This window comes from Periplaneta americana, chromosome 2, assembly GCF_040183065.1.
Source record: "Periplaneta americana isolate PAMFEO1 chromosome 2, P.americana_PAMFEO1_priV1, whole genome shotgun sequence".
In the NCBI taxonomy this organism is placed as follows: domain Eukaryota; kingdom Metazoa; phylum Arthropoda; class Insecta; order Blattodea; family Blattidae; genus Periplaneta; species Periplaneta americana.
Genome location: NC_091118.1, coordinates 185,152,235 through 185,169,656, shown reverse-complemented (window position 1 = coordinate 185,169,656; position 17,422 = coordinate 185,152,235). Strand labels below are relative to the sequence as shown.

General features: G+C 36.6%; 1 protein-coding gene across 5 annotated transcripts in view; it reads left to right on the top strand.

The window, feature by feature from the left end:
• wrd (Protein phosphatase regulatory B subunit well-rounded) overlaps positions 1-17,422 on the top strand; it is a 309,843-nt gene that overhangs the window by 18,791 nt on the left and 273,630 nt on the right. Inside the window, exon 1 of one of the 5 annotated variants that reach the window (XM_069819095.1) lies at positions 15,628-16,088. The exons of the other annotated variants lie outside the window; for them this stretch is intronic. Coding sequence (XP_069675196.1) covers positions 16,020-16,088 — 69 coding nt within the window. The 5' untranslated portion in view covers positions 15,628-16,019. Of the gene's footprint in view, positions 1-15,627; positions 16,089-17,422 lie in introns of those variants that run through there. 5 annotated transcript variants of the gene reach the window in all.

Genomic DNA, 17,422 nt, shown 5'->3' with positions numbered 1-17,422 from the left:
ATCGTGCGTATTTGCTTGTTTTCCGCACAGAACCAATACGCGGTAAGTGTGAAATACCACATTCAATATTCCCAACGTAACACACATAACAATTTCCCTCTTCTTACCGCTTAAGCGCGACATTCATTTTACTGCTTTAGGCTTTTAACATATTATTTTTAGAGACGTTTAACATAGTAATAATTATAAATTAGAAACTTACCGCTGCAATTTCACCTATATTGCAATGTTAATTATTGTTTTTAAATATTTGCAAAAATTAAGTAAAGTCTACTACTCCACGAAACTTATTGCATTCCTGATACAAGTAACATTAAGGAAGCCGTGAAAAATCAACAAGATTCCAGATGCGGATGTTATTACTGCATTATGTTAGATAAATAATATTGTTAAAATATTAAAATGAAAAATAAATCATTACATAACCTTACCGTTTGTTTTAAGTTCGCATTTATAGACTGGGGGAAAAAAAAGACAGACGTATATCACGGCCTGCTGGAGTATAGTAAACACAGAAAACATTTTATAGCAACAATGTTGAAGAAAGATATTTTGGTTTTCCGAAGTTGCCGTCATTAAACAGAAACCAAGATGGAGATTTCATTGCAACTAATTAGAAATTCGTCTTTCGGGTATGTAATAAACGATTTTCGCACAAAATAATGTACGATACACGAGCGGTATGTTTGTTTTCATGTTCTCGGAAATTAAAAAAGCTCAACTACGTTTCGCTTTTTCAATCTTTTCCTCGACCATGAAAACGTCAACATACCGCTCTTGTAACGCATATTACTATTTCGGAAATCGTTGCAACTCTTCTGATGCATTCATTAATCCAAATAATAAGCATTTCACACTATTGCCTTTTGTACATTATTTTCGTTGTTAGAAATTAAGACTTGGTTGCATGAATAGACCGGTGGGACGGGATCGTGGCGCCATAAATTAAAATTACGATGAAATTCACGTCTAGCAGCCTCAGAACTGTCTCTTGTAAAAGCTTTTAATTTCGAAGCACGTTGTGCACCGCTCCATCTCTCCATGGTGGCTAAATTACTTTGTATTGCTAACAGAATACGATCGCAGTTTATCCTCTCCCCCCAACTATGCTACGAATAGTACGTTCGGACTATTCCATATGAAATCGATCAGTAAAAAAACCTCGAATTTTTTTTATACTCCAATTTTTTCCCTATTTATACAAGGTGCTGAGGAGAGTGCATTTGCAAAAATATACTATTGAAAGTCAAACGGTTTTCGTGTTGTTGAGCGACAAATTTGGCGTATTTTATAAAAACAAGCCTCTTTCAGCGCTCAGAACTCTGGAACCATTTACTGCAGAACATTGAACGAGAGCTCATTTTGAAGCTGACATTTGGTAGGTTATGATAAGAAGTAATCATTTTTATTGTATACAGAGAGACAGATAATCTGATTTTACTTACTTTTAAGCTTTTTGCCCATCTGTAAAAATGTAAAAAAAAAAAAAAAAAAATTGAGAAAAAACCTTGCATTATTAAGAGGGATTCGGCATTGTTTGCTTAGTGTCACGGCAATAAGTTTCGGGGGTATTAAATAAATTATTTTCACACGCCTAGACTTGAAAGGCGCAACACAGCGCACACTGGCCGAGAGATGAAGATAAGCGAGCATTGGGCGTCATTTTACTCCTGTGTTTATGGAAACCTGTGATAAAGCTAGCCCAGCTATGCGCTACTAGGCGAAACATCACGTGTTCATGTTTCCTGGCCTTGCTTGCCTAGGCTAGCTCCCGCCTCACAGTCAGCTGGTTAGCTCACGCGCGTACTATTTATTTTCTTTATTTGATTTTTAAATACTTTCTTATTAATGTTGCACCACTAAAAATACGTGTTTATTTGTACTTTCAATGCGGAATCTAACCATATATTTTAAAAATATTTTTTCGTGGGCAAAGGTGTCTTAATTAAGAAAAATCTAAATTTCTCCATTTCCATAAAAAGTAAGAAAAACTGTTTACATGTCAATGTAAACTTTAACTTTTCAGCATCAAAATAAACCATGATTTTGATCATTGGGTGAAAGGGTTTCGGAGCCACAACATTTTAAAGTTGCTAATTTTTATGAAAATACGATAAATTAAAATATTTTTAATCTAACCACTATGAAGTTCTGATGCCTCAAACTTTGCACAAAGCATTGTATCATAGTTGTCTACGGACAGAAAAAGTTTCATTGTATTTAAAAATTGCAAGGTCAATTTTCTCTATATTTCGGAGAGTTTGAGATGGAATAGCCCGTTCATTAAAATAGTCCGTTATCTGCCTGAATCTGCCTATAATGACTTCAGCTGTAGCTACGTATGTTTTATCTTCGTAACAAGGATTTTTTCCCCCCTTCTGATCCGGGACAATTACAAAATGGGACTCCCATAACGTGATGTCAGCGCTACCTCTGGCTTCCGCAGAAGATGACACATTAGATAGGCGATAGACATCGGTGACGAACGCTGGGACATAGCCCATGACCTTCATTTAGCTCGGCGTCAGATATGTGCTTTGAACCGTTATGGATATCGCGACAAACCCAATGTATATTTTCTGAAGTTGTCATAAATAGGCTATGCGTTATTTCACATTGTTAATGTTAACCCCAATAACAACGAAATAAATCGACTATGTCAACTGGTATCTTAAATATATATACGAACTCTGGCACGATAAGACCAGTAAAATTATTTACCAGTCTCGCTACGTGGATAGGGTTAGTCTTATCAAAGTTGAAGTTGGTGCATTTCTGGGTTACATTGCTGTGGTATTATGTCATAAACAATGCACCTGATTACAATTTTAAATGGTGAGACATTTTTACAGATGATTGCGTCTCTGCTTCGACGCAAAAATCCTAAAATCTCTCACAAGAGGCCTTATTTTTTAACATTGTGATACACAATGTGTTAATTAAGTATGGAACATTGCTAATAACTCTTTAATAGGCCTATCCATTTTATGAATAAAATACCAAAAACAAAAATTGTTGGAGATATCTGACTAAAACTTATGGCTGTGGTCTCACATTCATGTACAGTGTGTGGCAAAAAATAACACTTTTTTAAATGGTACTCTATATTAAATGTTACATATTTGAAATCTCCATTCAGTTTTACATACAAATAGAAGTTTGATTCAGCATAAATGATTAATATTCTCTTGTAAATGTTATGGTGCTTTCAAATGCTTTGATAACAAACTGAATGTATATTCATGTGGAATAGGCCAAACAATTGTACAAATGTACTTCGATACATCATAGTAATTCAGAATACTAGCTAATTAAAGAAATGATTCTCCTGAATAGTTCATTCTTCATCTGTAATATTCCTTTACCGTTAAAACTAAAAAATAATATTTTACAAACAACTTCAAATTAGTGTAACTCTGAAAGTATTAGGATTAGGACACATGTTTGACATTTATATTATTTTAATGTACCGAAGTACATATGATATTTCCATGCAGATATTCTGCGTCATCATACGATGAAAGAGTAATGGAACGGATAAAAATTCTCTCCGGCGCCGGATTTGAACCCGGGTTTTCAGCTCTACGTGCTGATGCTTTATCCACTAAGCCACACCGGATACAACCCCGGCGCCGAATAAAATCGTCTCAGATTAAGCTCCAACTCTTGGGTTCCCTCTAGTGGCCGCCCTCTGCACTACGTCATAGATGTCTATGAACGTAGGACCGAAGTCCACACATGTGCTGAGGTGCACTCGTTATGAGTGACTAGTTGGCCGGGATCCGACGGAATAAGCGACGTCTTAAATCACGAAGTGATTTACGCATATCATATATATTATTTTAATGTACCGTAGTACATAATATGATATTTCCATGCAGATATTCTGCGTCATCATACGATGAAAGACATTATGACGTAGTGCAGAGGGCGGCCACTAGAGGGAACCCAAGAGTTGGAGCTTAATCTGAGACGATTCTATTCGGCGCCGGGGTTGTATCCGGTGTGGCTTAGTGGATAAAGCATCAGCACGTAGAGCTGAAAACCCGGGTTCAAATCCCGGCGCCGGAGAGAATTTTTCTCCGTTCCATTACTCTTTCATCGTATGTTTGACATTGTTTTGCTCAGAACGTCTTCGGAAATATGTTCCGTATGTGGCGGTAAATCCTCGTGAATCACCCTGTATAGCAGTAATGCTAAATAAAAAGTGACAGGGGATTTATGAAATCCTTTGGATTGCTTGAAACGTCTAATTTTTGGTGTGCCATTTTAGGTTCTGTAAGGATGGTTTTAAGGGTGAAATAAATACTATCACAAGAGGGATGAGTACAGTAATTAGATAATGGAGCGGGATGAGACGTATGGAAACATCGAGGATATGAAGCGAAACGGACCACGTGTAGAAAATCACGAGGCACGGAGTTCATTTTATACTTCTGTTTCCATGGTACCACGAGTAACGTTAGACTTTACAGAAAACCTTTCATGCCAAAACATTACAATTTTTCTCTCCATGTAAGTCGCGTTATAGATGTTTCACGTCAAAATATTTTAATACTTTTGCCACATCTGTAGTTTTAAATCTTAATTCGTATGATATTGTGCAGAAACGAATAGCTTTTTTGGCCCGCGAGGCGTGTGTTAATGGAATAGAATGATAATTTGAGCTGTTTTACAAAAATTGATAGCATAATTGGTGATTTTCAGAGGTTTAACTTGGGAAGACACTTATAAACATGCCAATGTAGGTATAAATTTGATCAAAAACTGGCTTGATGCAAATATGCTATCTCTAAATGTAACTAAAACTACTTTGGTGCCATTTTCTTTAACAGTCTCTGGATTGAACAAATTGAAATCACTTTCTCATTTAAAATTAATAATCCACAACTCATTTTGTAAACTCTCTACAACCTGTAAATGCCCTTGCCTGAAAGTATCTGTAGATGTGAAATATCTGGGAATTATTGTTGATCAGCACTTGAAATGGGATAGACAAATCACCTTTTTATGTAACAGGATCCGTAAAACAATTTACAAATTTGTAACCTTCGCCATTACTTACCTACTCATGTATTACGTTTGGTTTATTTGGCTATAGTTGAATCTGTTATCCAATATGGTATAACTGGATGGGGAGCATTACAAAAACTGCTCTTCTTCCTCTAATTATGTTGCAAAAACGTATAATCAAAATTTGTTTGAAAAGGCGACTGGATTATCCAACAAATTTGATCCATTCCGAATTGAATGTTTTTAGAATCGACCAAATTTATAAATAGGCCTACTCTTTAATGAAATTCTATCATAATAATAGAATGAATTTTGTAGCTCAGCCACATGATCATAATACAAGACGAAATGAAATTCTTAAATTAGTTGAACCTAAATGTTTCACATCTGCTGCTTTACTACACAGTTCAAATTGTGGTCCACGTCTATATAATTCGATAATAAAATTTCATCCAGAATTGACTACTTTAAGCAATGAAATTTTCAGATCCAGAATTAAAAAAAATTATATGACAGACTTCCCTGTATTTATATTATGTACCATGTATTGTAAAACAAGTTTATTTCTATCCTAAGTATATTTTTCTATCTTATCTTTACTATATCAACATGACCTGTACTAATTATACTACTTATAATAAATAATTTTGTATTAATTCACCAATCTCAACATCGTCTCTTTTTTCACTCAGCTATTACTAGTATTATTACTTACTAAATTTATTATAATTTATTATTTTTTTTTATTTTATTGGATTATTTTACGACGCTATATCAACATCTCAGGTTATTTAGCGTCTGAATGAAATGGTGATAATGCCGGTGAAATGAATCCGAGGTCCAGCACCGAAAGTTACCCAGCATTTGTTTTTATTATCATCTTTATGTGACCACTTTCTGAAGTATTTTGTCTACAAAGTATGTATATCTATGTAACGGAACTGTCCCCGAACACGAGCTTTGCTCTTTCGGGGTATTTTAATGTAACTGTTTTATGTGTATGTTATTGTTAAATAAATAAAAAAAAAAAATAATAATAATTTAGCTTAGAATGCTGCACCGTACAAACTCAAGTGCTTGACCTAGTTTTTCTTTAATGATGAATAAGAATGTTACTGGAACGATAGAAGGGAAAACAAAAGAATTTAGAGAAGATATGTTTTGCTACAATTTTTGTCTACAATTTTCATGTGAATATGTCGGTATTTCAACTTGAATCTTCCACGCGGAAGCTGACGTTCTAGCTAAGGAGCTGAAAATATGTCAAGTACAAGGAGCCATTACACATAATTGAGGCAAAGAAGACAAATCTTATTAGGCTTTGCATAATTGGTGCTATACCCTATGAATTTCATCCTTGGTTCCAATCCGTACCCACATTTAAAAACGCAAAGGATCTCGCTGCTGGGCTAGCTGCTGAAGAGGATTATGAAGATGAATGGGACGTAGTTTAATCAAAGAATTTTAGTGACTTGAATGACATTGTTCTAGCACCAGTATGTTCAGGTTAGAATAATTAAAGAAAGGAACATGTTTTAATTGAAAAATTTAAGCACATTAAATTATTAGTATATTATGTGTTCGCGTAAACTAATTTGTTTAATTTTAGTAATATTTAATTTAAATAAATCTTATATAACAATTATTATATTAACAATAATATTACTCAGTTTGTGTAATTGTCTTCCCAAAGATAAATTTGCATTAAGTATGTAAGTAAATTGGCCAAGGTTTCATGACACTACAAGTTTTACTACTATACAGTAATCCTAAGTATGTCATTGTAAATGTCATTCATTCGTTTGCAAAAACAAAATGTAGAAAGAGAAATAAAAGCAAATTGAAGTGTTTTAGAAGACAGGCCTTCGAAGAAATCATATTGTCATAAAAATACACATAACCTGGTATTTTAATCGAAAAGCAGAATTTTGATACAAATTCCCACAAATAACCATTTTGGACTTAGATGTACCGTATGAAAAATACACAACTGGACAAAGAAACAAAGTTTAGGCCTATTCGAATATGTCGAGGTGAATGTTAGAAGGTAACAGTTTATTTATATTATTTTAGTATACAAATATATTATTACATTAATTTTCCTATTTTGATTCATTATTAACGTTAGCCACTCAAAATTATAGCATTGAAAAATACTTACCAGTGTTTCTTTGTACTACGCATTTTCTCTTCATTCGTTTGTCAATAGACTAATTAATACTTAACGAATTAAAATGTAGACCTATTTTTTATAAATATCTCTGACTTTGTTGTAAAAATTGAGGCTTTTATGTTAAGCACTAACAGTGAAAATTTCTAAAAATAATGGTTGAAATGAAAATAAAGTTCGCAGTTGAGTGAACAGCCACAAATAAAAATTAGAGAAACTCGGAACACTTTGCCATATTAAAACAAATTGCATGTACAGAGAAATATAGTATCATCGTTCACCCACAGTCTAGTATATACAGTCACGAAGCTCAATACGTAGTAAATATGCATCCATAGATAGTTGCTAACCACTAGGATCGCTAATATCGCCTCATTACAGACAATGCGAAATAGTACCGACACAGTCTATTGTTTCTAGCACCCTCACAACTCAAGCTTCGTGACTGTATATACTAGACTGTGGTTCACCACTGTGGAGTAGCAGCATATTTGACCGTGAAACGAGTGGGCCCAGGTTCCAAAAGACAAGTTATTTGGTTGAGTTTTTTCCGTGGTTTTCCCTCAACCTATTAAGAGCAAATGCTGCTTAACTTTCGGCACTGGACCCTGGACTCATTTCGCTGTCATTATCATATTCATTTCACTCGGAAGCTAGATAACAATCGCAGTTGATAAAGCGTCGTAAAATAAAGCAGTAAAGAAAAATATTGTCATTATGGCACTCTTTTAAGAGGAGATTTCAGAGATATATCGGGTTGATGCAAAAGTTCGTAGCGTTTTTTCGCTGTGACAAAAGTTTTTATTTAAAATGAATAGAAGACCAATATTAATCAGTAACATTCTCCGACATTGTCTATCACTCTACAAACGCCGAAGTAGTTTTTCGATTCCGCATCTGAATAAATCTGCTGTTTTGGAGTTAAAGAAGTCCTGAAGCCAAGTTTGTAAAGCATCTTCGTTATATAAAGAGTTCCCTTGAAGATTGTTGGATAGAGAACGGAAAAGGTGAAAATCTGAGGGCGAGATCGGGAGAATATGGTGGATGTGGAATCATCTCCCAATCAAGCTCCTGGATAGCTGCTTTCGCCATGTTAGCAGAGTGTGGGCTTGCATTGTGTTGCAGCAGCACTTGATGTCATCTTTCAGGCCGTTTTTCTTCAGTTGCGGCCGCAAGACGTCTGAATACACTAACTTTTGTACGGGGTGTTGTGTGTTGAAACGACAGAACCATTTTATTGCAGTGCTTTCTCCAATGGCATTGTTACCGTGCACTGTACAAATGTTTCGAGCTGCCTTTGCTCCTATATTAAACTCAAACTAAAGAATACGTCGGAAGTGTTATTTTTTATGCTTGATACACTATCACTTTTAGCCGACAAATAGCACAAACTTTCTTCAAATCCACAACATTCAAAGAGTATTTACGCGTTCTCTAGAAGATCAGTCTTTCTTTACAGAGAGATTGCAGGGACCTTTGTCGGTCAAAGTAGAAATATAATGCATACAAGTAGGCAATAGGTTGCAGTGTGTCCCGGAACTAGATAGCATAGCAGAGCAAATGACTTCCTTTCACAGTCGGCGTCAACACTGAGTGATGCGTGCTGCGTGGCACGTGTTGTAAACTGTCAGGATTTTAACAGTTTTTCCCGCTTGTCCACTTTCAACTTGGATCGGCGCTGTTACACTTGCCTTTATTATTATACTAGGGAGGATCGGAAAGTAACGCACAACAATTTCTTTACAGTATACTATTTTGGTTAGGACGTTCAAAGTTGACAGATAGTTAGTTTGAATCTTGCGTTACAGACAGCAATGGCACGATTATGTGTCACCATGGTGAAACGAGCGGTAACTACTGAGTAAAGATGGAACTTGTGCTAGCATTGTATACTTGTGAAGGGCAGCGAGGTGTAGTCCGTTTTTTCTGAGCAAAACAAGAAAGTCCCAGTGAAATACACAGGGAAATGTTGGAGGTGTGTGGTGCTGATTGTCTGGACCGTAGCAACATCTCCAGTTGGTGCAGGTTTTTCGAAGAAGACCGAGTTTATCTTACCGACGAAGCACGTTCCAGCCGACCAGTGACCGCTGCAACTCCACCCAATGTCAGACACATTGAGGCGGCAGTCATCCACCCTACAGCCCAGACCTGGCACCATATGAGTTTCACTTCTTCGGACCAATGAAAAAATTTCTAGGGAGGCCAACGCTTTGGTTCGGATGAAGAAGTGAAATCAGTCGTGCGCAGGTGGTTATACGCCAAGAAAAACTGAGTTTTATGAACGAGTTTTACTGAATCTGGTGTCACGATGGGGGAAATACGTCGAGAGACTTGGTTCCTGTGTTGAAAAATAAGTAAAACCTGTAGCTTTTTTCTGCATTATTTCGTTTTGCTTACCTACTGAATACATTGCCACAAAAAGTTGTTGTGCATTACTTTTCGATCTTCCCTCGTATATTACTCTTTATCTTTAACAAATCCAAATCATCAAAATGAGTCAGTTTTTATCATCTCTCCAGCAATAATAACGCTTTCTGCAACACTGTCTCAGCTGGTTTAGTTACTGTTTTTTCCGCCCTGAGTCATTGTTTCTCTAGGTCATATCTACAGAATTTTTGTACAGGGCGTTTCCGTTATTAAGACGCGAACTTTAGTATTGATGCAGGGTGTCAAAAGAAGCAGTATGAGATTGGGAAACAGTGCGTTGAAATTAGGCAATTCTATTTCCATGCTTGCTTATTAGGATGTCTATTGAACTGGAATAAATTAACTTGAAATAATTGTTACTTTTAATTGTTTTAAGAGACGGATCGTAAAATTGTTTGGCATAACACTGACCCATCTCACAAACGTGGGCATTTAATCCACAGTTTGTGCTCAAAATGTCAACTGCAGCTTATATGAGACATTGTGTAACTGCTATTCTGTCTTTTTCTTAATATATACAAAAGAGACGAACGGCGCTTTTTCAGCACTGCGACCTGTACGGGTATTGTGCGTACAGTCCGCGTCACCGTTTTTGGCGTGTGAAATAAGTAATGGAAACTTTAAATACGAGTGTTTTACATTTTCCTCAGTCAGTCTGACAACCGTGTTTGACAAATGGGCGATGTGACGTGTATAGGAAGTGGTACCATTCTCAACTACACTAGTAACATGCTCACAAACTGGGCACTGTATATCCAGGACACGCCAAAAAACGCTGGCGTCAGCTATACTAATGCTCTTGAGGTGAAAGGCTGAGATGGGAAAACACTGTGCATGATTTTGCAGTCCCATAGATACCATAGAGATAAGTTGAAATAGTTTTCTAACGGTCATCCCTGGATAGGTGTATCGGGTCTCGTTTGACGTATCCCCTGCGAGCGTCAGTCTATGAGTTTTGTAGAGGGAAAGTAGTACTTACGTATTTACATACTTACAGGATTAAAAATGATCCTTAACTATTGCAAACACCACGCACTATTCACATACCAACTTGGGTTTATTCTAACGTTACCACGGATCCCCAATACAAGGCTTGCGTCCTGAACTTTTCCCTCGATTTGATAACTAAATTAATTTAATTACAATTTGATGTGGATTGATTGAAAATGTTCAATATGATTGCAGCTAAAAAATCATGGTGTAGAAGACACTGCCTGTCACATGTGCTAGTTTTGATTCACCTTACATCATCATCATCATCATCATCATCATCATCATCATCATCATCATCATCATCACTACTTTTGTTTTCTTTAATTCAGGTATATGTTTTTTCATTTTGATTTCCTGGAGCTAGTTTTAGGTTGGTTGATTTTTTTTTGTATAGGTTGAGTTTGATTGGTCTATTTTTAGTTTCTTTAAGTTAGTAGGTAGATACAATTACAGTCAGAAAAAGACTGTAAAGGAGAAGGAAAAAGTAGGATGATACATATACAGTTTAACTTACTATAAGCCTATTCTCCAACCATAACCCCTTTTGTCCCACGGTGCTGTAAGAGACTTGTGGGAGAGTGGTATAATGGATAACTTCTACACAATTACCAGAAGTTTGAGTCCACACATGTGGAGTAACGAAACCAGATGGCCCGGGTTCGAATCCCGATCGGGGCAAGTTACCTGGTTGAGGTTTTTTCCGGGGTTTTCCTTCAAGCCAATACGAGCAATGCTGGGTAACTTTCGGTGCTGGACTCCGAACTCATTTCACCGGCATTATCACCTTCATTTCATTCAGACGCTAAATAACCTAGATGTTGATACAGCGTCGTAAAATAACCCAATAAAATAAATAAATAAATAAACCAGAAGTTTGAAATGTAAAATCCTAGAACATTGTATTTTAGTATAGCCAGCGACGAGTAGGTCTATTTCATTCCGACATAGCATTTTGTCTTTAAGGCTTCAGTTATAGTGAAAACTTACACGTAAAAATAACTGTCATACGAAAGCTAGGAACTATGCCATCAAATGTGACCATTCGCAATACGTTTACGTGGACGCAATCCTAAGGACGTAAAATAGAAACTTGATAGCTTCAAGCTTTTTAAGCTTGAGTTCGCATGAAAGCGAATGAAGAGTAGGCCTACACGGGAAAAACAATCAAAGGCACAATTCAGTATATTACTGCAAAATTTATTGCTGTTCCTAATGAAAAAGTAGGAAAGGATGACTATATCCATGGTAATAATTTCTCCTTTACTTGTTTTGAGGAGAAAAACACAAAAGTTTGCAGTAATATACTGAATTAGATATCACCCTCAAGAGAATTGTGACTTTGATTGTTGTTTCCGTGTACTCTTCAAATAATTTAGTCGATAACAAAACATAAAGGACATAGTTTTAGAACTCGAGAGTCAAATCGAAGCAGTGATAAACCTATGACTTTTCCGACCTGTTCTTCGCCCTTACAGGTATACGAACCGAGCAGCACTGCGAAACATGCTTACAGTATCAGATTTAGCGCGTGAACTACGTGACACAGAACGTAAACAAAACTGTTACGTAGCAACAACGCACAGTCGACTTCTCTTTATAATCTACTTGACAATATATTCGGGAAACAGTATAAGTGGTTTTTACAAGTACACATTCCTCATTGTAAGTGCCTAAATTTTAGTATGGTTCGGTTTATGTCTTACCACTGGCAACCAGAACCGAAATGTAATAATAAACGACATTAAACAAAAATACAAACAGCTTGAAGACGATAGATGGACGATTCACATAAAATGGGTGAAGGCTCACATAGGGATCTACGGAAATGAACTCGCTAAGGAGGCAGCAAAACAAGACAATCTACAAATTATATACACGAAGATACCGAGAAAGGAAATAATACACCGCATAAAAGTAGAGAGCACAGAAAAGTGGCAACTCCAATGGAACCAGACAACAAAAGGAGTAGAAACCAAGCAGTTCTTCCCAATCATCAATGACAGATTAAAAACAAACATCAGGCCCACACCAAACTTCACTGCAATAGTCACAGGACACGGCAAAACGATCATATCTCCACCGCTTCAAGATAGTAAATTCTCCAATGTGCCCCTGCAACAGAGGGAACCAGACTGTGGACCACATCCTCTACGAATGCCAAGTGATATCGAGTGAAAGAGAGAAACTAGTGAATACTGTTCTAAAACGGGAAAACTGGCCAGTTTCGAAAACATAGATTAATAAATAACTATAGAAACAGTTTCATACAATTTGTAAATTCAATAGACTTTGAGAAACTAAATCATGTATAGATAACGAAAGGACATGTTAGGCTAGACTAAGTATTTAATAATGATTTTTAGTTAAATGTTTAGATAGGCATGTAGTGTTACCCACGAGTAACGGAGCATGCCGATTATGTGTACTAAATTAAAAAAAAAAAAAAAAAAACTGGGTAGCACATGCGAAGTTAGCCCGCCTCCCGTTTGAACGTGCAATTGTAATATTATTATTAAAGCTTTATTGAACATATGAGATTCGGCCTGGTTGGCGGAGTTGATATAGCGCTGGCCTTCTATGTCCGAGGTTGCGGGTTCGATCTCGGGCCAGGTCGATGGCATTTAAGTGTGCTTAAATGCGACAGCCTCATATCAGTAGATTTACTGGCATGTAAAAGAACTGCTGCGGGACAAAATTCCGGCACACCGACGACGCTGTTATGACTTCGTTGCGAGCGTCGTTAAATAAAACATAACATTTTTTGAACATATGAGAGTCTTGCATAATAATGATAAAGGCATAGTTCTTGCTTCAGTGTCAGTTAATGGGATTTAAAAAGGATGCGTCAGCTGCTGTGGTTATTTGCGCCCTTATCTAAAATTCTTTCAAAAACAAAAACACAAACAATACAATACAATACGTCTGTAGATCCGCAGAGTATACGACTCTCTTCGTTGGTTTGGATCTATTCTGAAACTTGTTACGGGCGAATTTTGCTTAGAGACCACTTATTCAAGGGCAAGGTTCTTTTGGGTACCGGAAATTCTACGTCACAGGCCTCTCAGATTTAATTTTTTGCGAAGGAAATCTATTAAGAATATTTATCTTCCTTGAAACTACATCGCTCTCGGACTATAAATCGCTATTGTGATTTTTTTTTCTAATGAATACACCCATTACTTTTTTGTAAACACTGAAATTGTATTTCTTGTATACCAGTTCAGTTACAGCTTGTTAATACGAAGTCATGCAATACCGAACATCCACAGTAAATTTCATAAACACAATACTCGTTATCGTATCTTAATATTGTAGAAGGAAGTAGTGTGCATGCATACTAGATTAGGTGATAAAGGTATGTGGGTAATAATGATGTACGGGATCGGATCTTATACTTGGTATGTTACTTAATGCTCTTGTTTTAATATGGTAACCCCGAAATATTTCACATATTTCCTCATTTATTCTACGTCAGCGGTGTCTTTAATGCACTGCAAAACGAGGGTAGCAGTTGTGCTTTCAATACTAATACCTTAAATAGGTACCTATAAATAAATAAATAAATAAATAAATAAATAAATAAATAAATAAATACTTACTACTTATTTACTGGCTTTTAAGGAACCCAGAGGCTCATTGCCGCCCTCACATAAGCCCGCCATGGTCCCTATCCTGAGATAGATTAATCCATTCTCTATCATCATATCCCACCCCCCTCAAATCCATAAATAAATAAATAAATAAATAAATAAATAAATAAATAAATAAATACTTACTACTTACTGGCTTTTAAGGAACCCGGAGGTTCATTGCCGCCCTCACATAAGCCCGCCATTGGTCCCTATCCTAAGATAGATTAATCCATTCTCTATCATCGTATCCCACCCCCCTCAAATCCATAAATAAATAAATAGTATCATTATATTGATAGCCGTCGAAATCTTGGATTTAAAATATCGGTATCCTAATCAGTTCAAATGAACAAAAAGAAATAAAATGTGAATAAATATTTACAATACATAAATATAAATAAATGAATAAATAAACCTAATATTAATTTATTATTAATTTATCAGTATGCCGTAACCTAACGTATAAACTGGTGGTAAGTTTTCTTGGTAACTAAATAAAATGTAGGGTTGTCTGTTTTCAGTTAAGAATTTCTGTACTTGTAGGATTGTATAAAACTTAATAACAAGGGGCAAGTGAAATACACTGTATAAGTCTTGGATAATGGATTCTACTGTGCTCGAAGGTATTGTTGCATATTTTATTGCAAATTTGTGAGGAAATACGCAAATTTACATTTGTGTTAAAAATATTGCATATTTCTTCATAAGTTTACAATGAACAGATATGCAACAGTTTTTGAAGGAAAAAAAAACAACAAAAAAAATAAATATATCGCATATTTCATACGTTTGCAGTTAATACCGGTAATATGCAACAATTTCTTTGATCACTGGATATGAACAAAATCTTTCCATTAGTTTAGGAGAAATCGCTGTACACAGACAATAAACAGACGGCATGCCAATGACCCTGCTTCAGTATAAGAAACGCAGGAAACGTATTTGCGTGAAAATATGGAAATAATTTTTTTATAACACCGCAAAACTTTTTATTCTTACACTTCCTATAAAGAGGAAGTCACTTTAGTTTATCATTAATTCATGTTGGGACTTTTTACGACTTGGCATGGTTTGATTTTTGTTTCATGGGGCTAAGCATGTCTCCGAGCCGCATCGGAATACATGTTGACAACAAACGAGCATTTACATACCCAGTAAGATATTCGAACCTACGATCTTTACTTACACGCAGCGTTAAAATTGCGCCTTATTCGTTGTGTAAATCACAGGCGACGAAATTATACACAACACTGAAAAATCACGTGATTTGAAAGAACATCTGTTGCTTTCATAGCCTCAGATATAAAGTTATATCTGGTCGAAGTTGTTGAGCAATCCGCGCTTTGGAATGCCTGTGCGCAGCGGGTTGTAAGATAACTCGCAGTGGTTTGGATACCCCGTAACTAGCTGCTTGTGCACACCTTATCGCACAACACTGATTTACCGTGGATTCGCGGACGTTTTTGATAAGATTAGTAGTCTATTAAGAACACTTTTTCTTTGAAGAGGTGCCAAATAAGGAGTGTGTTTATGTGCCTCCCCCCCTCTGTGAGGGTCCCCCACCAACATCGCACACATTCAACCCAGGAAGCACGCCACACTGTATCCTGGCCTTCCATAGTGTTGTGTAAGTGCTGGCAGTGCGAGGTGTCATAGTGCGTGTAAAGTGTTTGTTCAGATGGTGCGTGCTAGTGTTGGCCACGATGGCCGCGTGCGGGTGTAACAGAACAACTGTACCTCTGTGCTGTGCAAGTGATTTCTACAGTGATAGTAACTAAGCTCTGATGCAAAATACTACCATAATGGCACTGGGAAATATGTTCCGCAGAAGGAAAAGCTGGACCCTGGAACCGGTATGTTCGTATTTACACAATCTTTTTCTCTGCTCTTCCTCCCACCAAAACTGCTTATTTATGGAATAGGTGCGTTTACTTTTCCTTTCGTCCGTTGGCTCGTCACAGCCTTACTAGACGCGGTAACAGAATTGGCAGCTGAGTATCGGAAAATAGGAGACTCCTCTTTCCCTCGCATTGGGACCTCTTAACTCTTCGTCATTTCATGTGGACCAACATCAGTGTTATAATACAAAAAAACGACGAGAAATTAAAAACATGAAACTTCGATATCTCCGCACACTACACACGGAAGAGAAAACGTACTTGAATAATTATTGAAACCTTTTCATATTCTTCGACTTCACGTCACTTAGGCCAATCTTCGATATCGCCCCACACCACAAATGAGATTGACGTCTGATTTAAGTTTCTTTTTGGGTTAGTTGGGTTAAATGAGGACAAAGCTAAGTGACATTAAGTCAAGGTATGTGACAAGGTTAGTGGGTTAGTTAAGGAGATTATTTAAGTGATATGAGGCCGAGGAATTGTGTAGTGTTGGGAGATACCGAAGTTTCACTCTTGGTTATCCCCTCAACTAACCCACTACTCTCACATATCTCTGCCTATCACCTAGCTATCCCTTCATTTAACTCACCTAACCCATAACGAAATTTTTTTTCTCGTTGCCAAACTTTCAGAACGGTCCCGAGGTTCACTCAGCCTTCTATAAAACTGAGTACCGGGTCTTTCCCGGGGGTAAAAGGCGGTCAGAGCGTGGTGTCAATCACACCACCTCATTCTAGTGCCGAGGTCATGGAAAGCATGGGGCTCTACCTCCATGCCCCCAAATGCCTTCATGGCATGTTACGGGGATACCTTTACCCATAACGAAACGCAAATCGGACGTCAGTCCCGTGTGTGGTGTGAGGAGATATCGAAGATTAGTAAAATAAATTATGTAGATATTGAACATTTAGAGGCTCTTCTAATTGGAGCTGCCGAAACTATAGTTACGCGACTGAGAATTGAATAGATAATTATGACATTTTTCGTCATATAATTGCGAGTGCAATTAAAAAAAATGCTTCCTATTAATGCACAAATTTTCCTACTATGTTAACTGTAGTTAGAAATTTAAAAGGTGAGATTGCGTTAAGGAAAGGAAATATTTTAATTAAAGTTATGCCAAAAGGTCAGGAAGGGTAATTATTATACACGAAAATAATGGAATAAATGGAATAGAAATTTATATCAAAAAAGGTATTGAAGAAAGTGTTCTCAGATTAATTGATAATTTTCCATTTGGTAGTTATTACTGGCCAATAACAATCTATTTAGAATGTAGCAATTAA